The 27,350-nt window shown below is 39.5% G+C and overlaps 2 protein-coding genes and 1 non-coding gene across 4 annotated transcripts in view; 2 read left to right on the forward strand and 1 right to left on the reverse strand.

Moving 5' to 3' along the window:
* Positions 1-1,819, forward strand: part of RAB5A (RAB5A, member RAS oncogene family) — a 36,644-nt gene extending 34,825 nt beyond the window's left edge. Inside the window, exon 6 of the mRNA XM_008009261.3 lies at positions 356-1,819. Coding sequence (XP_008007452.1) covers positions 356-471 — 116 coding nt within the window. The 3' untranslated portion in view covers positions 472-1,819. The remainder of the gene's footprint in view (positions 1-355) is intronic.
* On the reverse strand, positions 885-27,350 carry PP2D1 (protein phosphatase 2C like domain containing 1). Of its 2 annotated transcripts, none has more exons than XM_073023638.1 (3): positions 27,147-27,350; positions 16,224-17,290; positions 885-946 (listed from the first exon to the last, which is right to left on the reverse strand). In XM_073023638.1, the coding sequence occupies exons 1-3, from the start codon at positions 27,167-27,169 to the stop codon at positions 906-908; spliced, it is 1,131 nt and encodes a 376-aa protein (XP_072879739.1). In that variant the 5' UTR covers positions 27,170-27,350; the 3' UTR covers positions 885-905. The 2 variants fall into 2 exon arrangements, with proteins under 2 accessions (XP_072879739.1, XP_008007451.3); XM_008009260.3 differs by lacking the exon at positions 885-946 and adding an exon at positions 1,081-2,838.
* LOC119626139 (U4 spliceosomal RNA) lies at positions 11,715-11,855 on the forward strand. The gene has a single exon (XR_012095672.1). It is a non-coding gene; the product is annotated as a U4 spliceosomal RNA (small nuclear RNA).

A 27,350-nucleotide genomic window follows, 5' to 3' on the forward strand; every position in this document is an offset into this window, starting at 1 on the left:
GAAAAACAAGAAGAAGTAATAATGAGTATAAAATAAAATACAACTTTTCTGGTATTACTGAGTGAATCTGTGTAGAGAATTACATAAAGCACTAGTCAGGCTTAAGTTTTAATTGTGTCTACAGCCAGTCTCCGTCTACCCTTCCCCCAACACAGTTACCCCAGAAATCAAACTCCCTAAGACAGCAACCAATGTTTTGGCATTTAATAGATAGTAAACATTTGAAAAGAATGAACATGTGATTATATAATACTTTGGGGGTAACCTAACTGGAAAGAAAAATTATAAATAGCAGGTGAAACTGATACTAATATGAGTATTCAAATATTCCATTTATTTAATCATTTTCTTTCAGCTAAAAAATTGCCAAAGAATGAACCACAAAATCCAGGAGCAAATTCTGCCAGAGGAAGAGGAGTAGACCTCACCGAACCCACACAACCAACCAGGAGTCAGTGTTGTAGTAACTAAACCTCTAGTTTGAACTAGCTGGAATAGTCTTCTGCTTCCTAAATGTTAATAACAATGGAATTGGAGCATTTAACCAGCCCAGTATGACTTCCAAAAGAAGAGACTTATGATAGAGTCAAGTTTCTAATACAGAATTATTTTAAGTGTTTTGAACTTAATTTTTAATAACATGCATGGGTCCTTCTCACTAATGTTTCAACAATAGGGAAAAAAATGAGAACTGTGTGGACACTTGTTTCATTGGAAGGTTAGGAGGAATAATTTCTCATCACTAGGAATATAGACAAATGACTGTCTGGACCCACACAGTTAACCAGCCCATTTCTCCACACTGGTACAGTAGTCACCTGTGAAAAAAAATTTGGAACTTACTAATTTGGGCTTTTCAAAAACATCCTTTTTTTAGAAGGAGATTCTAAAGTTATTTATGATGCTTAGCCATAGTATTCAGGCAAATGTTCATTTCTCCTGGTATCTGTATTTAAAATGTACATTCCACATTTTAATAAATTAGCCACAAGAAAATAATCCCACATATACAAGGTCGGGGGGTAGGGAAGAGTATTATTGGTATCTTAATTATAGCCAGTCCCGTTTTTTTTAAATGGGGTAAAAATCAAATGCAATCCCATCTTGTTTTAAGAATTTGAGAACTAATAAATGCACCTTAATGGATAGTGTTCCTTTCAAACATGTGAGTTCTTTAACAAAAATGAAATAAACCAGGTGTCTGATTTCCGATTAATCACTGCTGGCCATTACATAGGTTTTGTTGTTTGGGGCAGGGAGGGGGCTTTTGTTCCCTTTTGACATAATATAGTCAATGCACTAACAATTATGTATATTCAAACTTGATTATTTTAAATTCGATCTTCAGCTGTACTGTAAATAGGGTACTGCATTGTAGTCTCCATATCTGTATTACTTTTCTGTAATATTTAAGAGTTGCTTAAAAGTATACAAAATGTACAGTTACTAAAATAGCTAATTATTTCTCTCTCCCCCTTTGACAAGAAGGGGCTTCAGTTGTTCCTCCATGGCTAGAACCATAATAAACAATGTACCCGTAATTTGTAACATAAAGTATTGCAATATGTTAGTAACAATCTTGCAGCCTTCTTTTCCAAAGTTCATTTTATTTTGATCAGTTCAGTATATTGCACTAATTATTTTAGGTATTTTCATTATATGAAAGCTACCATGTGTCAGAGATGATTTAGTCTATTTAAGTGTTGGACTGCTAGGAGAACTTGTACATTTACAATAATGCAGAATTAGGAAAACGGTTCACCAGTGTTTAGTTTTATATTGAGGTGCTCAGGTTGGAATAAAGTGGTATAAAAAGCAAGTATTGGTTTTTCTTTCTTTTTTTTTTTTTGACATAAAACAGTGAACATATATAAATGATATTATATGACCTAATATCCGCTTTTATATTTTCTTTACTGTGTTCATAAAATTGTTTGCATGTTATTGATGAATTGTCCTAATATCTGGATCATTGAAGAATTGCTTTATGGTATTATATTTTGGTGCTCTGGATAATTGGAACTTTTATTTTTTATGTCAGAAGCTGATACTCACTTCCATTGAGAAATATTACCATAACTGTAATGTTGTCTCTGGAGCCAGCCAGTAAAGCAGCATTTACAAGTTCACGGCTAACGTACTCAGCTGCACCTTCATAGAAATTCTTAGTGCCTGATTCTTTTTCATTTGTTGCCACACCATTGACACTAATTGGTCTGTCAGTTACTTTTTCACTGCAAGGTTTATGATGAGTTGTTTCTGCTGGAAATGTTTCTACATTCTCAGGGTTATAAATGCAGTATTTAGAATAGTTTGAATCGGACAAATTTTCTTTGGAATTTGTAGTTGACACACATCCTTCAGATACAGATTTATACTGAAACAATACGTGGATATTACTTTGTGATTTAGTACGGTTTGGTTCAATGGTTGAAAAAAGCAGAGGCCCTTTGGATGGTGAAGATTTTTTAGGTATGATAGAACAGTATGTTTCTTTATACATGTGAAATGTTGTCATTGCCAGGGCAGTGACTTCCTCTTTATCCAAAACTTCCCAAAGTCCATTAGTAGCTAAAATAAGGAATTGACATAGGTCATCTATAGGGACAGAAATAGTTTGAGGTGCTGGGATAATGGACTTTTTCAGCTTGAGATTTCCATGAAATCCAAGTCCTCGTGTAGTTCTTACTTGCCCTTCTACCAGCCCGTATGGTTCATTTGAACTTATGACCGTTCCATTCTGAAGTACTCTTCTTCTTTCGTTTGTGTTTCGTGTAGTATGTTCTTTGGTTAGGCAAAAACCTTTCCCATTTCTGCACAAGACTGCTTGCACATTACCTAAAAGATTATTTTTTAAAAGAAGAAATTTTTATCCTAGAGATAACCAATTGTATTCAAAATCTGCTAACTTTAGTAAATTCTGTGTTTCAATGCTAAACAGAAAGCAGGCTATGTAAAAGTACTGTTTAAATATGTGTAATATATCACTACTGAATGATTTATAGTAAATACAGATTCAAACATCATTTTATACCTCATTGTGAAGCAACTTTTAGTGTTTAAAACTACTACATTTAGTGTTAACATTACAGATAATGCAAAGTAACTTCTAAATTTTTAAATGAAATGACTTAATATTACTTATATTGGAGAGTCATGAGTTGAACTTTTTTATAGCCAACATATATTCCATCTAGCAGATTTTTAAATGTTTTAAGATAAATGCTTCTTCAATTTAAAACACAAACTTTAATTTTTTTAAAAAAAACAGAATGACAGTTGTGTAACCAGTACAAGTTAAAATTTGAATGTGCTTAAGTCATGGCTGATGAAAACATTAAAATGTCACTATTAATGTTAGGTTGCTATAATGTGTAGTTTTTAAAAATTAAGTCAATCATTCCTGTGAAGAAATACATTATTAATGTATTACATGAATAATAGGCAGCCAACATTAAACCCTTTGGTTGGAAACTGAAATCTTAAAAGTTGGTTGTAGTTTGTTCATGGTTCAAATGAATCCATGATGGTGTGCTTCATTGAAATCTTACAGTTTAAGCAGGATCTGAACAGACTGGTGGGAGATTATATATTACTGTAACTTTTTGTGGAGTATTTTTTAAGAACAACTGAATTTTTTTAGTTAGGAAAAATTGATTTTCCCCAAGTTTTTAGGAATATAATTTTATGTTTTTAAAATTACATATAATTACATATTGTTTTTCTTGGTATGAAATCATTTGTGATTTATAGAAAGTTATTAAACTGTTCTGAGATGGGGTTAATAATATTTGATTATTATAACATCTTTGAGATTTAAAATTCCTGGAATAGAATGCCAAACTTACATAGAATATTCTGGTTTTAAATATGATCCTGTACCTGGGATCATTTAGTTGCTTGCAGGAGGAGTTCAATTCTAGGCCCACAGTTTTATAGCTAAAAGAATTTAGACTTAGAAGGTTGAGGTCCAAGGCCAGGTGTGGTGGCTTACACTTGTAAACACCACTCTTTGGGAGGCTGAGGCAGGCAAATCACTTGAAGCCAGAAGTTTGAGACCAGCTGGGGCAACATGGCAAAGCCCCATCTCTACTAAAAATACAAAAAAATTAGCCGGGCGTGGTGGCGCATGCACGCCTGTAATCCAGTTACTTGGGGGGCTGAGGCACAAGAACCGCCTCTACACAGGAGGTGGAGGTTGCAGTAAGCTGAAGTCACACCACTGCACTCCAACCTAGGTGACAGAGCAAGACTCTCTCTCAAAAAAAAAAAAAAAAGTTGAGGCCCATAAAACTAGTATAGTACTATAGTTGGAAAGCCTAAATTGGTGGCCAGTGTGGTGGCTCATGCCTGTAATTCTAGCACTCTGGGAGGCTGAGGCAGGAGGATCACTTGACCAGACTGGCCAGCATGGCGAAACTCTGTCTCTACTAAATACAAAAATTAGCCAGGCATGATGGTGCATGCCTGTAATCCCAGCTACTCAGGAGGCTGAGGCACAAGAATTGCTTGAACCTGGGAGGCAGAGGTTGCAGTGAGTCGAGATTGCACCACTGCACTTCAGTCTGTGCGATAGAGTGAGACTCAAAAAAAGCCTAAATTGGTAAAGGCACTAGTGTCAGATATAGACAGAAACTATTGTCTCATTTATATAATAGGAATTTTTAATAGCTGAGCTACTGGATTGGGACTAAAAGATGATTGTGAAAAATATTTTGGAAACTACATAAATAGTAGTTCTTAAAGGCCATATGGCCCCTCATTCCTTTACAGTGTGGTTATTAATATTGTGTATTAACTTGTCTTACTGTTGATTATTCGACTTAGATTTTGCAGAACATAAGTCAGTAAAATGATGGCTGGATTATAAATTATTACTGAATCAGCAAGGCAACATGAAGTGGCACTTAACGTGCCAACTGAGTAAATGGAATTATTAGGAGTACATATGGTTCAGTACCTCTTAGAAAAATTTGTACGTGTGTACATACATGTGAATTGTGTGGCCATAGCTCTGAAAACAGAAGGGACATAATTTGGCTCAGAATAGTCAAATCCATTGACTTTGTGAATGTTTATTTGCATGTGGCAAGCCAAAAGGCCATTTAGCAAAAAGAAAAAGCATTATTTTCCTAGTATGTGATTTGAAAAGAATTTAAAAGGAATAGTACTTACAATGAAAGGATGGTAAACAGGTTATTTTTATTTTAGTTACCTCTACAGAGAGCTTGACAAGTGTAGCCTTATGCACTATTTGCCCTTTTTTTTTTTTTTTTTTTTTTTTTCCTGTGCTACAGAGTAGGACATACCATGTTGACCCATTTTATTACTTGTGAACATCCTTTGGGTTCAGCACAATAAAATATTTTAGGAGAAAGGACATTAAATCCTGGTTGCAGTTCTTGCTCTACCTGTTAATGCCTTTATTTTTTTTTTTTTTTTCTTTTGGAGACAGGGTTTCACTCTGTCACCCAGGCTGGAGTGCAGTGGTATGATTACGGCTTACTGCAGTGTTGGCCTCCGTGGGCTCAGGTGATCCTCCCACCTCAGCCTCCCGAAAGCTGGGACTAAAGGCATGTTCCACCACACCCGGCTAATTTCTGCATTTTTTCGTAGAAACAGGCTTTTGCTATGTTGCCCAGGCTGGTCTCAAACTCCTGGGCTTAAGCGATCCTCCTGCTTTGGTCTCCCAAAATGCTGGGATTATAGGCGCTAGTCACTGCACCTGGCATCGCATTCTTTACCTGTGTGAATGGTGCATGAAGGAAAAGAAAAGTGAAGGAGAAGTAGCCAGCGTTTCTTAACTATTTGTGTATATAACCCAGGAAGTAGAGGGTAAATAAGATTCATCAGAAAGACTACTAATGGAATGAACTAAAAAATTAGATATGCAGAGTCAACAGTTTCATTTTGTAACAATGAGCGGCATATGCTGTCAGCTACAAACAGGGTGTTTGAAGTCAAGTGCTATATTAAACTGAAAGTTTGAACATGATAATGAACAAAAGGTTTCCATGAAGATGGGAAATTAGAGGAAGATTATTAAATATCACTGTTATGTCCACGTAGTGTGGAGAAGTGGAGAGGAAGCAGCCTTTGATAGCTTAAGAGAAAGGACAATTTGGCTTTTTAAAAAGTTTCTTGGTAACATCTGTTTGGAGGAAATGCGAACAGCTAACCGAGCAATGAACTGTGTTGAAAACCACTACACAATTTTAATCTAAGCATAAATGAATTCAAGTCCTAGACAAAGGTAACAACTTTCAGTATTTGGAGAGATTGCGCTCTTCAGAAAATGTTACCAGAATAAAAATGGAACAGGATTACTGGAAGAGCAACGTGTTTAGGAACAATAATCTTGGGGATTAAAAAGAGCTGCTTTGAGATGATGCTCAAGCCTTTTTAAAGTGGCATAGTCAGGTAAAGTGTTTCTTATGCAGAGGATAATGATGTGGCTGCCTCCTGCAGTTACTGGGTTATCACCAACTTTTGTGAGAAAGAAAACTCTGGAATCCCAACCAGGGAATTCTAGAGCTGAGTAGGCAATATCAAGATTTTTCTCAGATAAAGCCAGAAAGGTGACTTAGTGTTGATTAGAACAAACGTTTTAAGAAGGAGTGAGAGAAGAGGAAAAGGAAGTTTATGTGGTGGTCAGAAAAACACATACCTATATACATGATGGATGAAGCAGGAAAAATAAAAACACACCTAGGATGCACAACGTTGCCCAGGAGTAATAAGGACAGTTTGGTGTAGAAAAACAGTATGGGGAGTGGAAGGATTTAGGAGCCTGACACAGTCAGACTTGAACCCCAAACTTTTGTCTGTGTGGCCTTCATTAGATCACTTTATTTCACTAAGTAACAGTTCTTGACCCACAGTGTTATTTGTCAAAGTTACTGTGAGACTCAAGCTAATTTAAGAGGTAGACACTTAAAGGCTGGTGTTCTAAGAAGAGAAAAGCAGGTAGAGAGGCTATTCAAAAGAAATTGAGGGGAAACGGCAAATGTTTCATTTCAGACCCATTTCTAAAAGAATTATAAGAAAATACAAAGGAGAATTACAGGCTTAAGATAGGCAGTGGTAACTTGGAACTTGGGAAAAATTGAAATAGTTACTGGGGAAAGGAAAAATTACAATTATAAAGGAGCACAAGTAAATTATAATTGCATGTAAATAAGATTAGGGGAAACAGTCTATATCCAGTTTCTCTTCAGTGCTCTAGTTTCAGCAAAAGAGGCTGAATTTGTTTAATTTTATGCATGGACAGCAGCTTTGTGACTTCCTAAGAATGGTTATCTTAAGAGCCTCACTCACATTGAACTAGCTTTCATTGGATGTTCAAAATATCCTTTTGTTTTATAGACATATGATCATGAAACTCATGTCCATTGTTCATTGCTCACCATTGTACCCCTCAAGCCTAACTAGATTATGCACGAGTCTCAACTATTTATGAAATATTTGTTGAATGTGTTCTCAGAATCAGGTTTGTAAACATGTGAGAGTTCCTCAGCACCACCATCCAAAAAAGGGAGAAGGGGAAGGGAAGGTATATCAAATGTCAGTGTTAAGAATTTGGCTTTTTTCCTGCACAAAATTGAAGGAGATTCTGGAGTTGAATTAGACTTTAGGGGAAAATGGTAGGGGTGGAGATAATTTTAAAAGCAACTTACTAAACTAGTCCGAATGAACACCTTTTCACACCCAAGGAAACGCATCTAGAGAAGAAAGGCAACTGAGGTCTGCAAATACAGCGTTAGCGATGAATGAAGACAGAAAAGTCCACATAAAAATGAAGACACCCTAACAACAGGAGAGAGCTAGTACTGTTCATTTGAAGTAACCAGACTTCCAGCCTGAAAGCCTGGAGTCCTGGCTCACTCACTGGTTATATAACCTTGTATAATGCTTTGGTGAGCTTTAGTCTTCTCGTGTATTAAAAATGTGATTATCCTTTCCTCACAGATTTTGAAGATCAGATGAAGGAGTGATACGGCAGTCTTGAGAAGGGAAGGGGGATTCAGGTGACCACTAATTTAAAAATTGTGATAGCTGGGTGTGGTGGCGTAGGCTGTAGGCCTAGCTACTTGGGAGGCTGAGGCAGGAGGACCACTTGAGGCTAGGGGTTCCAGGCTGCAGTATCCTCTGATTGAGCATAAGAATAACCACTGCGCTCCTGGCTACATAGCAAAACCTCATCTCAAAAAAAAAAAAAAAAAAAAAAAGTGAATAATAGAGAAATAGTGGGTAAAGTTGTGCCTGGTCTCTGAATTTACTGTGAGCTTTTGAGACAGAAAGCTAGGACACGAGAAATAAAAAGTTTACAGGGCCTCATTAAAAGGAATTATTAACAAATATACAATCTAGACATAAAGATATTGGAATAACAGATACACCAAAGCACTCAAATATTAAAAAGGAGCAGTAATGAGGCAGTCTGGGTCTCAGATTGACCCTTCCACTGAGAACAAGTAAATATCCTGGATAATATAGCAGAAAGTACAAAATACTCAAGAAGCATAATGACTAAATTCAGGTATACCAAGAGTAGAAACTAACTTTTACCTAAGACCATGTATTGAGCCGAATAAATCCACATTAGATTTTCACAAGGTGGCCAGGTGCAGTGACTCATAACTATAATCCCAGCACTTTGGGAGGCTAAAGCAGGTGGATCACTTAAGGTCAGGAGTGTGAGACCAGCCTGGCCAACATGTTGAAACCTCATCTTTACATAAAACAAAATTAGCTGGGCGTGGTGGCATGTGCCTGTAATCTTAGCTACTCGGGAGGCTGAGGCAGGAGAATCGCTTGAACCCTGAATCCGGGAGGTGGAGGTTGCAGTGAGCCAAGATCGAGCCACTCTACTCCAGCCTGGATAACAGAGCAAGACTGTTTTGTTTGTTTGTTTGTTTTGAGACAGAGTCTCACTCTGTCGCCCAGGCTGGAGTGCGGTGGCACGATCTCAGCTCACTGTAACCTCTACCTCCTGGGTTTGAGCAATTCTTTGCCTCAACCTCCCAAGTAGCTGGGATTACAGGTGCCCACCACCACACCTGGCTAATTTTTGTATTTTTTAGTAGAGATGGGGTTTCACCATGTTGGCCAGGCTGGTCTTGAACTCCTGACCTTGTGATCCACCCGCCTTGGCCTCCCAAAGTGCTGGGATTACAGGAGTGAGCCACTGCACCCAACCCGACTCTGTCTTAAAAAAAAAAAATCACAGGCTTATGAAACGGGAGACAAAACCTAGGGCTTCTCCGAGATGGGGAAGACTAAATGGCTCAGCACAACAAAGCTAGGACCCCAAAGGACGATGGCCTCACTGAAACAGTGAACCAAAAATAAACCTATGCCTGTTGCCACCACACAGACTACAGAAAAACTGACTATTTCAAATTCTGCCAAAGAGAGAAAGAGGGAAGAAAGGAAGCTACAAAGAACTTGGAACTGGCTTGACATTGTAGCTCACATCTGTAATCCTGTGAGGAAAGGATAAACACATGTTTAATACATGAGAAGATTAAAGCTCATCAAAGCATCAAAGCAGTTTGGGAGGCCAAGATGGGAGGATCACTTGTGTCCAAGAGTTCGAGACCAGCCTGGGCAACATAACACCCCATCTCTACAAAACAAAGAATGTGAAACCACCAACCTTCACGTATTTGTAATCTAAAAGCCTCAAATGGATCATTTAGTACATATTGATATTGTCAACAGGCAGACACCAGGCAGGAGCAAATGCAGTACTCTGGATGACACATCTCTCAAATAATTCCCCAAAACATAAATTATATGGAATTTCTTGTCTTTCTGGTCAAGATACAATTAACAGTGACTGGATTTACACTTTCATCTGTTTTGAAGAGACAGAGCCAAGAGTCCAGGGAAACCAATGCAGCTAGAGCTTGCCGAGAACAGAATACCAGAGAGAAAAGAGCTCACATCTGGAATTCTAGAGAATTCCAGATATCTTTCGAGGGTCTTTCTCTAGTGGGTCTTTCTCAAGTGTTTAGATGGGTACTGGTGAATACATGTGTGGGTGGAAAATGGGAAAAGAAACATTTGAAAAGGATTAGAGGGAGCATTGCTGAGGACTCATAGGGCTGGTAGAATAATTCCTGTTCCAACCAGCCAGACTGAAAAGATATTAATTCAGGAATCATTAGGTAGCATGCTTAGGAAGGTTTTGCCTCAGTAGCAGAGAATAATTAGACCCAAACTCAACACTGCCCTGGACTTGCCTGATAAATTAAAAAAACAGGATCTAAAAGGATCAAACTATTTCCAAGTAATTTCATCCCAAAACAAAGCTCAAGACCATATATCCAAAAACACACATTTACTCCTAACACCCACAACCTGTCAATGTGTTCTTATTGGGAAAAAAAAAAAAATAGTTTTTGCAGTTGTAGTTAAGGATCTCAAAATGACACCATTCCGGATTATCCAGGTGGGCCCGAATTCCAACGAGAAATGTCTTCATAAGAGATACACAGAGTAGAGACACACGGGCAGAACAGTAAAATGCCATGTGAAAATCAAGGCAGGGACTGGAATTATGCAGCTGTGGGTGAGGGAATGCCTGGAGCTACCATAAGCTGGAAGACCCAAGGAAGGATTCTACCCTAGAAGAGGCATGGCCCTGTGAACACCTTGACTTCAGGCATCTGGCAAGTAGTATCTTTTCATACCACAATGGAATAGAACTAGTCATCAATAGCGAGAGGAACATTGGAAATTGTACAAACACATGGAAATTAAACAACATGCTCCTCAACAATCATGGGGTCAATGAAGAAATTAAAAAGGAAATCGAAAACTTCTTGAAACAAATGAAAATCAAAACATAGCATACCAAAACCTATGGGATGCAGCAAAAGTGATACTAATAGGGAAATTTATAGTAAAAAACTCCAAATAAACAACATAACAATGCACCACAAGAAACTAGAAAGCCAGGACAAACCAAACTCAATAGAAGGAAAAAAAAAAAGATCAGAGCAGAATTAACCAAGATAGACACTAAAAAATACACATAGGATCAATTAAACAAAAGGTCATTTTTATGAAAAGATTTTAAAAGTCAGTAAACCATTAGCTAGCCTAAACAAGAAAAAAGAGAGAAAATCCCAAAAAAAACACATGAAAAAGGAGACATTACAACAGATGCCACTGAAAAACAAAAGATCACTAGGGACTGTTAGGAACAACTATACCCTAACAAATTAGAAAACCTAGAGGAAATGGATAAACATAAACACCTGGACACATACAACCCTACCAAGATTCAACCAGGAGGAAATAGAAAACCTGAACAGACCAATAACAAGTAGCAGGATTGAGTCAGTAAAAAAAGTCCCCCAAATGAAAAGCCCAGGACCAGATGGCTTCACTGCTGAATTCTACCAAACTCATAAAAAAGAATTAACACCAATTCTTCTCAAACTATTTCAGAAAATTGAAGAGGAAGGAAATCTTTTTAACTCATTCCACGAGCCCAGCATTACCTGAATACCAAAATCAGAAAAGACACAACAACAAAAAAGAAAACTATAGGCCAATATCCCTGATGAATGTAGATGTGAAAATCCTCAACAAAATACTAGCAAGCTGAATCAAACAACACATATATTTTTTAAAGCACCATGATCAAGTGGGATTTATTCCAGGGATGCAAGGATGGTTTACACAGAAATCAATAAATGTGAAGCTTCGTGCAGAGGCAGTATCATAGCCAGTGAGGTTTAGCCATGGTGTGATTACTGCTAATTGAAAACTTTTCCCCATAGCCCACTGTGATGACTTGTAATACAATCAGCATTAAAAATAAGATAAATATGACACATTACCAACAGAATGAAGGAGAAATACCATATGATTATCTCAATAGATGGCCAAAAATTTTTTGGATAAAATTTAACACCTCTTCATGATAAAACTTCTCAACAAATTAGGCATAGAAGAAACACATCTCAACATCCGAAAGGCCCTGCTATGGTAGGTATTTTTGTTCCCTCCAAACATCATGTTGAAATTTTATCAACAATGTTGGAGATGGGTTCTGATACATGTTTGAGTCATGGGGACAGATCCCACTACTGAGTATGATAGCCCACCGTGACGACTTGTAATACAGTCAGCATTAAAAATAAAATAAATATGACATATTACCAACAGAATGAAGGAGAAATACCATATGATTATCTCAATAAATGCCCCCCAATTTTTTTTGATAAAATTCAGCAACCTCCGCCTCCCAGGCTCAAGCGATTCTCCTGCCTTAGCCTCCCGAGTAGCTAGGATTACAGGCGCCTGCTACACCCAGCTAATTTTTTTTTTTTTTTTTTTTTTGTATTTTTAGTAGAGAGGGGGTTTCACCACGTTGGCCAGGCTGGTCTCAAACTCCTGACCTGAGGTGATCTACCCACCTCGGCCTCCCAAAGTGCTAGAATTACAGGCGTGAGCCACCACCCCTGGCCGTGTCTAGATAAAAATTCTCAACAAATTAGGCATAGAAGAAACATATCTCAACATGATAAAAAAATTCTTCATGATAAAAATTCTCAACAAATTAGGCATAGAAGAAACATATCTCAACATAATAAAGGCCCTGCTATGGTAGGTATTTTTGTTCCCCCCAAACATCATCTTGAAATTTTATCAACAATGTTGGAGATGGGGTCTAACAGATATTTGAGTCATGGGGAGCAGATCCCACTACTGAGTATGTAGCCGATGGATATCAAGGAGATACCTGTACCCCCACATTTTATGCAGCACTATTCACAATAGTAAAGATGCAGGGTCAACAACATCCATCAGTAGATGAATGGATAAAGAAAACGTAGTATATGTACACAATGGAATACTATTAAGCCATGAAAAAGAAGGAAATTCTGTCATTTGTAGCAACATGGATGGAACTGAGGACATAATGTTAAGTGAAATAAGCCAGACTCAGAAAGACAAACATTACTTGTTCTCTTTCATATGTGGATCCTAAAAATTGTTGATCTCAATGAGGTAAAGCAGAATGATGGTTACCAAAGATTGGGAAAGGTTGGGGACGGGGCAGGAGGAGATAAAGTAAAGTTGGTTAATAAGTACAAACAGGCCGGACGCAGTGACTCACCCCTGTAATCCCAGCACTTTTGGGAGGCTGTGGTGGGTGGTTCACAAGGTCAGGAGTTCGAGACCAGCCTGACCAACATGTTGAAACCCTGTCTCTACTAAAAATACAAAAATTAGGCTGGGCACGGTGGCTCACGTCTATAATCCTAGCACTTTGGGAGGCAGCGGAGGGTGGGTCACCTAAGGTCAGGAGTTCGGGACCAGCCTGGCCAACATGGTGAAACCCTGTCTTTTCTAAAAATACAAAAATTAGCCAGGTGTGGTGGCGTGCACCTGTAATCCCAGCTACTCAGAAGGCTGAGGCAGGAGAATGGCTTGAACCCAGAAGGCGGAGGTTGCAGTGAGCCAAGATGGTGCCACTGCACTCCAGCCTGGGCAACTGAGTGAGACTCCATCTCAAAAAATAAAAAAGGTACAGACATTCAGTCAGAGACGAGGAATAAGTTCTAGTGTTTGATAGCACATTAGGGTGACTATAGTTAACAATAATTCACTGTATATGTTAAAATAGCTAGAAGAGTTGAAGTGTTCCCAACACAAAGAAATAATACACATTTCAGGTGATGAATATTTTAAATACCCTGATTTCGTCATTACATATTATATGTATATATCAAAATACCACATGTACCCCATAAATATTTACAATTATTATGTATCAATAAAGTAGATAAACATTTTTAAAAAGAATGTGAGTCTGGCAGTACCTTTTTCCACATGCACAAATTCAACATTTATTCAGTGGCTTCATCATTGAACTCATATTTCATTATAAGTTAAGAATTTTTTTTAATTCTAGAGTTATGATGACATTGATATTTTATGAATTTTATAAAAGGAAACCCAATTTCCTTGCTATAATTAATCCTGTTCTATAAAATACAAAATAATTCTTGAAAATTTTGTGTGAAATTTTTTTTTTATGGCTGGAAGTCATTTAAAGTTCTTTCTTACAGGAGTACTTTTGTAGCTAAATCATGACCTCAGGTTCTCTCTTTTACAATTTGAATTGTTTCACCCATGTGTCTTTCTATTAAAATGCAACATGCCTAGATGCAAACAGTTTAACACCATTGTATAGGCCTGGAAATTAAATCCCATTGTTGGACCTGGAGATTAGAACCAACCAATCAGCAGTGTATCTAGATTTTTTTTATTTTTTTTGAAATGGAGTCCTGAGTCCTGCTCTGTTACCAGGCTGGAGAGCAGTGGTGCCATCTCGGCTCACTGCCACCTCCGCCTCCTGGATTCAAGCCATTCTCCTGCCACAGCCTCCCGATGTAGCTGGGATTACAGGCATGCGCCACCACGCCCAGCTAATTTTTGTATTTTTAGTAGAGACAGGGTTTCACCATGTTAGCCAGGATGGTCTTAATCTCCTGACCTCATGATCCGCCCGCCTTGGCCTCCCAAAGCGCTGGTTACAGGAGTCAGCCACTGCACCTGGCCATTTATTTTTTTTTTCTGGAGACTGAGTCTCGCTTCATTGCCCAGTCTGGAGTGCAGTGGTGTGATCTCAGCTCACTGCAACCTCCGCCTCCCAGGCTCAAGCAATTCTCCTGCCTTAGCCTCCTGAGTAGCTGGGATTACAGGCGCCTGCTACGCCCAGCTAATTTTTTTTTTTTTTGTATTTTTAGTAGAGATGGGGTTTCACCATGTTGGCCAGGCTGGTCTCAAACTCCTGACCTGAGGTGATCTACCCACCTCGGCCTCCCAAAGTGCTGGAATTACAGGCGTGAGCCACCACCCCTGGCCATGTCTAAACATTTAATGACAGTATCCACTTATTGAATATGTCATAATTTGTCATATTAATTTTACAAAGACTCTTATAATTAACGATAACTTCTATAGGGGTCCCAATTCCAAGAATATGGGTCAGTTCACAGATTGGCCTTAAATCTATAATGCTTATGTCTATGAACTATTTGGAACCTCAGCATAGAGCCTGAGAAATGACAAAGACTTTGAGGCAGTGGACATGCACTTCACTTTCTTGGTGGTGTTTAGTCTGGAGTCCTTGACATTTCAGGCTCAGAACCAGGCTGGATCAGAAACAGGCTGACTTTCTGGGGCCTTGACATTCGTTGTAGTATTCTTTGTGATTATCTGGCCTTGCAACACTATCTCTGCCACAGAGTCCCACTTGCTGAGGCCCAGCCTCCTCAGGCTTTGGAAACAATCTCCTTAAGAGGTAACATGATATGGCAGGACTGATTTCCAACTCCAATTCCTGTTACTTCTGAGACCTTGAACAAATTATCTCACATTTTTTAGCTTTAATTTCTCATCTGAAACTTTGGGTTAACAATACTTAGATATCACTAGATGTCAAAGTTATTGTAAGACTAGAAGAGGAAATTACTCTATTCAATATTCAGTAAGCGGACACTATCATTAATAATAATTCTATCTATGGAAAGGGTAGTAGAACTGTAGTTAAGTATCTCATAGAACTCAGTGTGGAACTCATGTCAGTTCTGCTAAAAAGTTTTACCTCTGAGCTTTCCATTTTGGCAAATTCCTAAACTTCCTGAAACAACACAGGTAACTTCTTTAAGAAGAGAATACATGCTCATAAAACTGAGGCATGAACTATTATTCTCTCTGACATGAAAGAGATGCTACTTGGCCAGTGAGCATGAGAATGACCTATAGCAAATACACTTATCAGAGTAACTGACCAATTTAAACAACTACACTAACAATGAGCAAACAACTTTCCATTTTTCTGAAAAGAGGAAGTGTACAAAATGTTTTTAAGCTTGTTCAGATTTAAGCATATGTAGTATATTTGCTTTTCATCTTTATCAGCAACTCTATTGCTACCCCTTTGGGAAAATGTAACATATTTGTCACATTATATCATATCTGTGCCTGTTTGAAAAATAATTACAATATTTTTGTGCCTGCAATCTGCACTTAAATTGTGGTTATTTGTTGCTTCTTATATTGATCAGTGCAATTTCTAGGCACTAATAAGTCGCTAAATAATAAATCATAAAAAAATTCTGGAAGCATGAGGGGTTTTGCTGCAAGGAACCAAAAACATAAAGGCGTTATTTGGTGCTATTCAATGTACATACCAGTGTTTGCAACATGTAATATTCCAGGAATTATTTGTGGCATCTCCTGGGAAGTGGAATTCTCTGACAATCCATCATGGTGGTTTCTTCTTTTCCAATTCTTATGAGCATAAGGACTTTTAGGTTTGCCTTCCAATATACAAGTAACTGCAGAGCAGCCACTCCATTGAACCCTGGACACTTCTTTTCTTCCAAGACGTAAAAGCCTATCCATTCTCCAAAATGCTTTTGCAAAGGCTTTGTGTATGTCCTCATACTCACGCCTCACTGCTTCTGTTTTGTTTATGGCAGAAAAGAGATCTTCTATTGCTGTGTATTCCTCTCTAAACACAGTGTAAAAGGAATTGATTATTTGTTGCTCATCAGTTGTCATTTGGTAAGAAGGATCAAATTTGGAAAGCTGATGGAGGAGTAAAACTGGGAGTTCCATGGATGTCAACTCTGCCGCTGAGGCACCATGATGTCCATCGAACAAACCGAAAAAACACACATTAGGTTTATTACCAAAATTACTCACTATAGTGAATTTATCATTCATGTCAGCTTTCCATGTAGAATTCCTGTCTTCACAAATGCCCACTCCTTTAATTAATAGATGACGTATTTTTTGAGAATATATGACACTCCTGTCAATGTTATCAAAAATCTTGTAGTATGCTGGTATTTTTTTTTTCCAAAGCAGCTCAAAAGCATTATTAATGCTCTGTAGGGTTTTTTCAGTGAACATAAAAGATGACAATAGTTTAGAAATCATGAACTGTCTCTGAACAGCAATCACTGAGGGCAGTGGTTTCTTTCCACCCATCCACTGGAAACCCAGCGTGGCCAGAGCTACATGTTGCTTCTTATGGAGAAAAATACCAGTTAGGTCAATTTCGTGCTTGCAGATGGAACAGGGTAATGTGGTCGCTTGCTCATAGACCTGCTCCTCTTCATGGCGTTTGGTGTGTCTCACTGGTCTTGACTTTTTCTTTCTAAAACGTTTTCTTTTGGGTAAAAGTGGAATATCCAGATATGAATCAAATGTTGATGTTTTCATATTCCATTCTCTTGATTTCCAAAACACCCTACAAACAGGACGAAAGATATTTACATGCCAGGATGATGCAGTGAAAATCTCTTCAAGCAGGCTCTTATCGTTGCAATTTGATTTGGCTCCTCACAATCTTATATAAGCCTAGGATTAAATATTCTGAGTCATATTCCTCAAAAAACATGTAAGTACTCAATTAATTGGTGATTGACCTGTGTCTGCCTGAAATAAACTAGGCAAAAATTCCAAAAAGTCAGCCAGACATCTAAGCAAATGCTCAGAGAAATCAGCACAATATTTTACCTTAGGCATGTGAAAGTATATATTTGAGACCTGCAATTCTGATTTCTAATATGGACAGTCATGTATTGCATAATGATGTTTCAGGCAATGATGGACCATATGCAATGGTGGTACCACAAGATTATAATGGAGCCAAAAACTTCCTATTGCCTAGTGACATTATTGTTGTCTCAATGACATAAAGTGCAACATGTCACTTATGTTTTTGTGTTGATGCTGGTGTCAACAAACCTAATATGCTGCCAGTCAAATAAAAGTACAGCAAATACAAGGCCAGGCATGGTGGCTCACGCCTATAATTCCAACACTTTAGGAAGCCGAAGTGGGCGGATCACTTGCAGTCAGGAGTTCAAGACCAGCCTGGCCAACATGGTGAAACCCCGTCTCTACTAAAAATACAAAAATTAGGCTGGCCCGGTGGCTCACACCTGTAATCCCAGCACTTTGGGAGGCCAAGGTGGACGGATCACGGTGTTAGGAGTTCAAGACCAGCCTAACCAACATGGTGAAACCCCGTCTCTACTAAAAATACAAAAAATTAGCTGGGCATAGTGGTGAGTGCCTGTAATCCCAGCTACTTGGGAGGCTGAGGCAGGAGAATTACTTGAACCTGGGAGGCAGAGGTGACAGTGAACCGAGATAGTGCCACTGCACTCCAGCCTGGATGACAGAGCAAGATTCCATCTCAAAAAGAAAAAAAAAGTATAGCAAATACAAGTTATGTACAGAACATAATACCTGATAATGATAAATGACTATGTGACTGGCTTATGTGTTTATGATAGTATACTTTTTATTGTTATTTTAGAGTGAACTCCTTATATTAGAAAAAAATTAACTGTAAAACAACCTCAGGCCCTCCAGGAGGTATTCCAGAAGGTGTTGTTAACATAGATGACAACTCCATGTGTTGTTGCTCCTGAAGACCTTCCAGTGGGACAAGATGTGGAGGGGAAAGACAGTGATAATCCCAACTCAGTGTAGGCCAAGGTGTGTATTGTAGGTTTATTTATTTATTTATTTATTTTGGAAAAAGGTTAAAACATTTTAAACAAAATTTAACAATAATTTTAGTTAAATTTTTTAATAAAAGTAAAATTTAGCTGGGTGCTATGGCTCACACCTGTAATCCCAACACTTTGGGAGGTCGAGGCGGGTGGATCACATGAGGTCAGGAGTTTGAGACCAGCCTGGCCAACATGGCAAAACCCCGTTTCTACTAAAAATACAGAAAATTATCTGAGCGTGGTGGCTCATGCCTGTAATCCCAGCTACTTGGGAGGCTGAGGCAGGAGAATTGCTTGAACCCAGGAGGTAGGAGGTGGAGGCTGCAGTGAGCAGAGATTGTGCCACTGCACTCCAGCCTGGGTGACAGAGTGAGACTCCATCTCAAAAGATAAATAAATAAATAATTTAAAATGTTAATTAAAAAATTAAAAACAGAAAAAAGCTCTTAGAATAAGGAAATGAAGCAAGTAGTTTTTGTACAGCTGTACAATGTGTTTGCCTTTTAGGCCAAATGTTACAAAAGAATCAAAAAGTTCTAAAAATTAAAACGTTTACAAAGTAAAAAGTTACTGTAAGCTAAGGTTAATTTATTATCGAAGAAAAAATATTGTTTCCAAGTTTAGTGTAAGCTAAGTGTACAGGGTTTATAAGGTCTGCAGTAGCGTGCGATAATGTGCTAGACCTTCACACTCACCACTCACTCATTGACACCCAGAGGGACTTCCAGTCCTGCAAGCTTTATTCATGGTAAGTGCCCTATTTTAAAATGTTGCATTTTTTACTCTTTGTACAATACTTTATTGTACCTCTTCTGTGTTTAGGTACACAATACTTTCCATGTGTTACAGTTGCCTACGGTATTCACTACAGTAACACACCCGTACAGGTTTGTAGCCTAGGAGCGATAGGCTATACCATATAGCCTAGGTGTTAGTGGGCTGCACCATCTAGGTTTGTGTAAGTACACTCTGTGACGTTCACACAGCCATGAAATTGCCTACCGATACACTTCTCAGAAAGTGTCCCCATCGTTAAATGACGCATGATTGTAATTACTTTTGTGCTGCATTTCGTCTGCCTTAAAACACTTTTGTTCTAATTAGAGGGTTCACAAGAAAATGAATGGATTATGCCAAAACCAAGCAGAATAAGGAAAAGAACTGACAGTAAGGACAGAATTTTTTTTAAAACGACAACGAAGAGGTATGGGCTGAGGATAGGAAAGAAAAGATGTAGAGCTGGATGATACATTTCTGGAGAGCAGGCATCATTTTATACCCCTTCCTATCAGAAACATCTAGCACTGTACTCAGCACCTGGGGCCATTTTTATCCATTTCATGCACAATTTCTAGGGCATGAGATATTTCCAAGGGTCTATGAAAAGTTAGAGACCAGAAAAAAAAATGCTTTGGTTACAAAATATTTTAAAAATTGATAAAAATCAAAGTTGGCTGGGTGCAGTGGTTTATACCTGTAATCCCAGCACTTTGGGAGGCCAAGGTAGGGAAATCACTTGAGGTCAGGAGTTTCAGACCAGCCTGTGCAACATAGTGAGGCCTTGTCTCTATTAACAATTAAAAAAAAAAAAAAAAAAAAAGGCCAGGTGCGATGGTATGCATGCCTGTAGTCCGAGCTACTCAGGAGGCTGAGGTGGGAGGATCGCTTGAGCCTGGGAGGTGGAAGCTGCAGTGAGCCATGATTGCACCACCACACTCCAGCCTGGGCTACAGATTGAGACCCTGTCTCAAAAATAAATAAATAAAGTAACTTTATATATATATATATATATATATATATCCCAAGTAGCTGGGATTATAGGCATGCACCACCATACCTTGCTAATTTTGTATTTTTAGTAGAGACAGGGTTTCGCCACGTTGGTCAGGCTCGTCTTGAACTCCCGACCTCAGGTGACCCACCTGCCTCAGCCTCCCAAAGTGCTGGGATTACAGGCATTAGTCACTGTGCCCAGCCATAAATATTTATGAAATATGACATTACAAAAACTAGTCAACTTCAACTCAATTCGTATATAAATTGTATTTGAGATGGGTACATTTTAATGTGTTACAGTAATGGGGGATGGAGCCTGTGACACTAAGAATACTTGGAGCCTCTAAGTACTTAAAACATCTCAGATACATAATACATATTCAACAATTGAATATCTATTGATATTCTATAGATAGTTGGTAGTTAGATAAGAAATTGACCCATTTAATTATAATGACAATATGATAATAATAATAATGAAATATATTTTGTTATAAAAGGTATATATCATCATGTTCTTAAGTTCAATGCAGAAGGATACAAAGTAGAAAATAAAAGAATGTTTTTGTCTTCCCACACTCCGCTTGAACCCGGGAGGTGGAGGTTGCGGTGAGCTGCAATCACGCCATTGTACTCCAGCCTGGGCAACAAACCCCAGCCCCAGTAGTAATTGAGTTATCTGTCTTTCCAAATATAAATTTGTATATAAGATTTTGTCTGACCCTGCGCAGTGGCTCATGCATAATCCCAGCACTTTGGGAGGCAGAGGCAGGTGGATCACTTGAGGTCAGGAGTTTGGGACTGGCCCGGCCAACAGGGTGAAACCCTGTCTCTACTAACAGTACCCCAAAAATTAGATGGGTGTGATGGCACTCCTGTAATCTCAGCTACTCGGGAGGCTGAGACAGGAGAATCGCTTAAACTCAGGAAGTGGAGGTTGCAGTGAGCCAAGATCATGCCACTGTACTCCAGCCTGGGCGACAGAGTGAGACACTGTTTCAAAAACAAAAACAAACAAACAAACAAACATATTTTCTGAAGGCCAATAGGGTCCTATTTTACATGCCATCCTAAAATCTGATATTTTCAGTAAATACTAGGTCATGGACAGGAAGTTTGAATATGGAAAAACAGAACAATATACATTGTCTCTAGGTATCTGTGGGGGATTGGTTCCAAGACCACCCTCTCCACGCATGGATACAAAAATCTAAGGAAGTTTAGGTTCCTGATAAAAGTGGCATAGTATTTGTATCTTCCTTGTATGTTGCTTCACTCAGGAGTGCAGTGGCCTAGAACTCCTGGGCTCAAGCCATCCTCCCACCTCTGCCTCCATAGTCGCTGTAACTACAGGCATGCACCACGACGCCCGGCTAATTTTTGTATTTTTAGTAGAGTTGGGTTTTCGCCATGTTAGCCAAGCCGGTATGGTCTCAAACTGCTGGCCTCATGTGATCCACCTGCCCCGCCTTAGCCTCTCAAAGCACTAGGATTACTGGTGTGAGCTACTGCGTCGGCCCTCCTGTATACTTGTTTATTTACTTATTTGAGACGGAGTCTTGCTCTGTCGCCCAGGCTGGAGTGCAGTGGTGTAATCTGGGCTCACTACAACCTCTGCCTCCTGGGTTCAAGCAATTCTCTCACCTCAGCCTCCCAAGTAGCTGGGATTACAGATGCTCACCTAATACGTAAATATATATATATACACACACACCCACACACAGATATATATATATAGTATTTTTAGTAGAGACGAGGTTTCACCATGTTGGCCCAGGCTGGTCTTGAACTCCTGACTCAAGTGATCCGCCCAGCTCTGCCTCCCAAAGTGCTAGGATTACAGGCGTAAGCCACGGCACCCGGGCCCTCCTGTATACGTTAAATCATCTCTTGATAGAATATGCATAATGCAACGTAAATGCTATGTAAATAGTTCTTATACTGTATTTTTATTTGTATTATTTTGTTGTTGTATTGGTTCATTAGTATTATTATTTTAGTAGGTATTTTGGGAATATTTTCTACCCAAAGTTGGTTGAATTCACAGATGCAGAACCTTCAGATATGGAGGACTGACTCTGTTGTGAAAAATGTAGACTTAGGATTTTTTTTTTTTCAGGGGAGGAAAAAGCATATAAGTTTACTTTACATAACTGACTGAAAAATACATTCAAGAAATAGTAAGTAGAAGCCGGGGGCAGTGGCTCACACCTGTAATCCCAGCACTTAGGGAGGCCGAGGCTGTCGGATCACCTGAGGTCAGGAGTTCGAGACCAGCCTGGCCAACGTGGAGAAACTCTGTCTCTATTAAAAATACAAAATTAGCCGGGCGTGGTAGCACCTGCCTGTAATTCCAGCTACTTGGGAGGCTGAGGCAGGAGAATCGCTTGAACCTGGGAGGCGGAGGTGGTGGTGAGCCGATATCATGCCATTGCACTCCAGCCTGGGCAACAAGAGCGAAACTCCATCTCAAAAAAACAAAACAAAACAAAACAAAAAAACCTGAATAAAAGAAATAGTAAATAGAATATAATACGACTCATGAACGCTGAAGGAGTGGGGGGTAATCGTTATGTCCAAATAATCTCCTAGTTGTAACTTCTGTGACTGCAGGGGTCATGGAATCACCAGTCCCCTTTCTGCCAGACGTGGTACTGGCCAATCTCCTTCACACGATAGCCAGATCTTTTAATATCTGTAAAAACGACTGCAAAATCGAAATGTGTGCCCTTCTTTCTAGCCTCTGGATAGACTTATTTTACTAAGCTCAGTTCTTTCAAGGTTGCATCTATCCAAGTGTAGATTGCCAGCTCGCTGGATGGTAGGTTCCCCCGGGAGAACTCGACCATTGGGTGGCGGCGGCTGTCACTGGCGGCCGCGGGTCTGTCTTGTAGTGATCAGCTCCGGAAGCTCCTTCTTCATTTCCTCCTGGCTAATGCGCGACTCCACCGCCATCTTTCTCCTACGGCCTCAGACTTTGAATAAAAACAACAAAAACAAGTTGGTCGCGGTGGCTCACGCCTATAATCCCAGCACTTTGGGAGGCCAAGGAGAGCCGATCACGAAGTCGGGAGTTCGAGACCAGCCTGACCAACATGGTGAAATCCGTCTCTACTAAAAATACAAAATTACCCGGACGTGTGCCTGTAATCCGAGCTACTCAGGAAGCTGAGGCAGGAGAATCGCGTGAACCCGGGAGGTGGAGGTTGCAGGGAGCTGAGATCACGCCATTGCACTCCAGCCCAGGCAACAAAAGCGAAACTCCGTCTTATAACAAACACAAAAATTGTCCCTGGGCGGGCTCTGTAGCTCGCACCTGTAATCTCAGCGACTCAGGATGCTGACACTGGAGGATGCTGGAGCCCTGGAGGTTGAGGCTGCAGTGAGCTGTGATGGCGTCACTGCACTCCACCTGGGTTACAGAGGGAGACGCAGTCTCTTCAACAACAACAATTATTCATTTACTAACTGTATAACCTCAGTCAAGTCTTTTAATTTCTCTGAGCATCTGCTTTTAGCCTCAAATGAGGTAAATGGTGAAATAGTTGGTACCTAGGGGAAGCTAAAAAAAAAAGCCTGCTCATTCTGCCCTAAGTGAAAAGGACACTGAGAACTATGCCAAATAAAAATACATTACATAAAGACATGAAATTACAATGCTTAGGGAGAAATGTGTTCTATGTAAAATTAATTAAGAAAAAATCAGGAGATCAATGGGAGAGGATTGTTTTAACGACCTGTATTTGAGAACTGTGTAATGCTTATTTACTAATATGTTGTGGCAAGTTGTTTATGTCATCACTTAGTTACCAGCTATGTTACACGGTGTAAGAGAAAATGAACTTGGTCAGGTGCAGTGGCTCACGCCTGTAGTCTCAACACCCTGGGAGGCTGAGGTAAGAGAATTGCTTGAGGTCAGGAGTTGGGGACCAGCCTGGGCAACATAGTGAAACCCCTTCTCTACAAAAAACTTAAAAATTAACTGGGCATAGTGGTTCACACCTGTAGTCCCAGCTACTTGGAGATTGAGCAGGGAGAATTACATGAGCCCAGGATTTTGAGGTTTCAGTGAGCTATGATAGTGCCACAATGCTCTAGCCTGGGTGACAAACTGAGACCCTGTCTCAAAAAAATACAAAAAGCATATTGAATTAAAAATAAAATGTGAGCTATATTAAATAAAACAATTAGAAGAAATATACATGTAAATTAAAAATGAATGGAAAATAATGTAATGGCCATAGAAAACAGGTAAATATCTTTAAGATGCTAGCCAGTAAAATTTGAATCCTGTAAATTATTCAAAAATCACTTCCAGAAAGGAAAACCTTCTATGATAAATGATAAACAAAATAGTGCACTATGTGATAGGCAAAAGGGCTTTAGCAACCTTCATACATGGTTTACACATGGCAATATAAATAAAAATTAAAGAAGCAAGCAAAACTCTGATAAATTTGAAATGTTTTGCCACTTTATTTGTATTTAATTCCCTAAAGTGTATGACTGTATTGGATACAGCTACTTATGCCTGTAGTAAAATTTTATTTACAAATGTCCACATTATAAATACTTCTAGAACTATTTGCATTTTGGGAAGTTTTCATGGCTTTCCCTCACCAACGATTATTTTTCCTTTTTTAATGGAAAATCTAAAAATTACACAAAAATAGGAGTATAAGTCCCCATATCCTCATCACTAGCTTCGACTGTCATCAACATTTTTTTATTCCTGTTTCTTCTATATCCCCATCCACCTTATTTTATGTTATTTTATTTTATTTGAGGTGGAGTCTTGCTCTGTCACCCAGGCTGGGGTGCAGTGGTGCTATCTCGGCTCACTGACATCTGCTTCCCGAGTTCAAGCAATTCTTCTGCCTCAGCCTCCCGAGTAGCTGGGACTACAGGCGCCTGCCACCATGCTTAGCTGATTTTTGTATTTTTAGTAGAGACGGGTTTCACTATGTTGGCCAGGCTGGTCTCGAACTCCTGACCTCAAGTGATCTGCCTACCTCAGCCTCCCAAAGTGCTAGTTTACAGGTATGAGCCACTGCACCCAGCCTATGTTATTTAATTTTATCACAATTTTTGCTGGAGTATTGTAATGCCAATCTCCAAATTGTATCAACTCACCCATGAATACTTCAGTCTCAACAAATTTGATCAGCATCCAATGACTTCTTTAATACCTACAATAGGCCGGGCGCAGTGGCTCATGCCTGTAATGCCAGCACTTTGGGAGGCCGAGGCGGGCAGATCACCCAAGGTCGGGAGTTTGGGACTAGCCTGACCGACGTGGAGAAACCCCATCTCTACTAAAAAAAATACAAAATTAGCCGGGCGTGGTGGTGCATGACTGTAATCACAGCTACTGGGGAGGCTGAGGCAGGAGAATCGCTTGAACCCAGAGGGCGGAGGTTATGGTGTGCCGAGATGGCGCCATTGCACTCCAGCCTGGGCAACAAGAGTGAAACTCCGTCTCAAAAAAAATAATAAAAATAAAAATAAAAAATAACTACAGTAGGCCAGCTACTGTGCAAGGTGCTGAGATGCACAGATGGATGAGGATGCACCCTGCCCTTGAAGCTATGAGGGGAAAAGATTGCAATTCTGTCCATATGCTCATCCAGGTCATTAATAAAGGAATGAAACAGGTCAGGTGGAGCCAAGGACAAAGCCCCATTATTGTGCCCAACCGGGAACCTAGCCCTTCATCTGGCTAGGAATGGTGTAATGAGACCTAAGACAATGACCTAGGAAAACTCACAGCTGAGACTTATTAGCAAGGGGTCCAAGGCAGTATCCAAGGGAATGATCACTTAGCCGGCAGAAGGAGCAAGAGGACCCAGCAAAAGAAATGGACAGGTAAGCAGAGAAGTAGGGGAAGAAACTGGGTCTGTCAAGGCCTTTGAGTGCTTTTGGCCAAAATATATAAAAATATTTTAATTGCTGTTTTTTGGTAATATTCATGTAAAGGATATATATAGTTTTAAGAGGCTTGATGGACTATTGGGACAATATATAAGGCACCGCAACACTGTGTTTTGATCTGAAGTCAATTACTTATATCAGAACTTCATTTTTCCATACGCCGGGGACAGCCATAATACAGCTCTATCACACATGGGCCATTCTTAGAATGTATTGCATCATTCATATGTTCGTTCATTCACAATAACAAATTAAATAGGCCGGGCACGGTGGCTCATGCCTATAATCCCAGCACTTTGGGAGGCTGAGGTGGGCCTATCACTTGAGGTCAGGAATTTGAGACCAGCCTGGCCAACATAGTGAAACCCTGTCTCTACTAAAAATACAAGAATTACCCAGGCTTGGTGTAGGCAGGCGCCTGTAATCCCAGCTACCCGGGAGGCTGAGATGCGAGAATCACTTGAACCCGAGAGGCAGAGTTTGCAGTGAGCTGAGATCGCGCCATTGCACTACAGCCTGGGAGACAGAGACTCTGTCTCAAAGAAAGAAAGAAAGAAAGAAAGAAAGAGAGAGAGAGAGAGAGAGAAGGAAGGAAGGAAGGAAGGAAGGAAGGAAGGAAGGAAGGAAGGAAGGAAGGAAGGAAGGAAGGAAGGAAGGAAGGATTAAATAACTATAAAGACATCAGAATAAGAGCAGAGAGAGGAACGCGAGTCCTCTTTTGTACAAGGTAGAGGGATATATCACTCTTCAATGTACATAGTTTACAGGAAGCCAAGGTTTCATCTGATAACTAACGTGGAGGAAAAGAATACTGTAGATATAATTATTCATTGGCTATACTTATTATCCAAAAAAAAATTTAAGAAAGTTTACCTTAAAGCATTATTGGCACTCATGTTCCTTTGGAATTACCTTCCTTTGCCCTCCCTTTATCCCCTTTCCCTCTATTTCTCCAACTTGAGTAGTGATGGTGGAGGTAGAGGTGAACGTGATGGCCGTGGCAGAAGTAGTGGGGATAGTGATGAGAGCGGTGGTGGGCGTTCCCCTGACTTGATGGTAAAGCTCCCTGTGTGGAAT

The sequence above is a fragment of the Chlorocebus sabaeus genome, chromosome 15 (genome assembly GCF_047675955.1).
Source record: "Chlorocebus sabaeus isolate Y175 chromosome 15, mChlSab1.0.hap1, whole genome shotgun sequence".
NCBI lineage: Eukaryota > Metazoa > Chordata > Mammalia > Primates > Cercopithecidae > Chlorocebus > Chlorocebus sabaeus.

Bases quoted from the DNA above. Each gene is read 5' to 3' on its own strand.
- PP2D1 (XM_008009260.3), bottom strand. From the start codon at position 27,169: ATGAGTGCCAATAATGCTTTAAG. The intron at 17,291-27,146 runs GTAAACTTTCTT...TCCTGTTTGTAG, and splicing joins AGTGCCAATAATGCTTTAAG to GGTGTTTTGGAAATCAAGAG. The intron at 2,839-16,223 runs GTATGTACATTG...ATAATCTTTTAG, and splicing joins ATTACATGTTGCAAACACTG to GTAATGTGCAAGCAGTCTTG.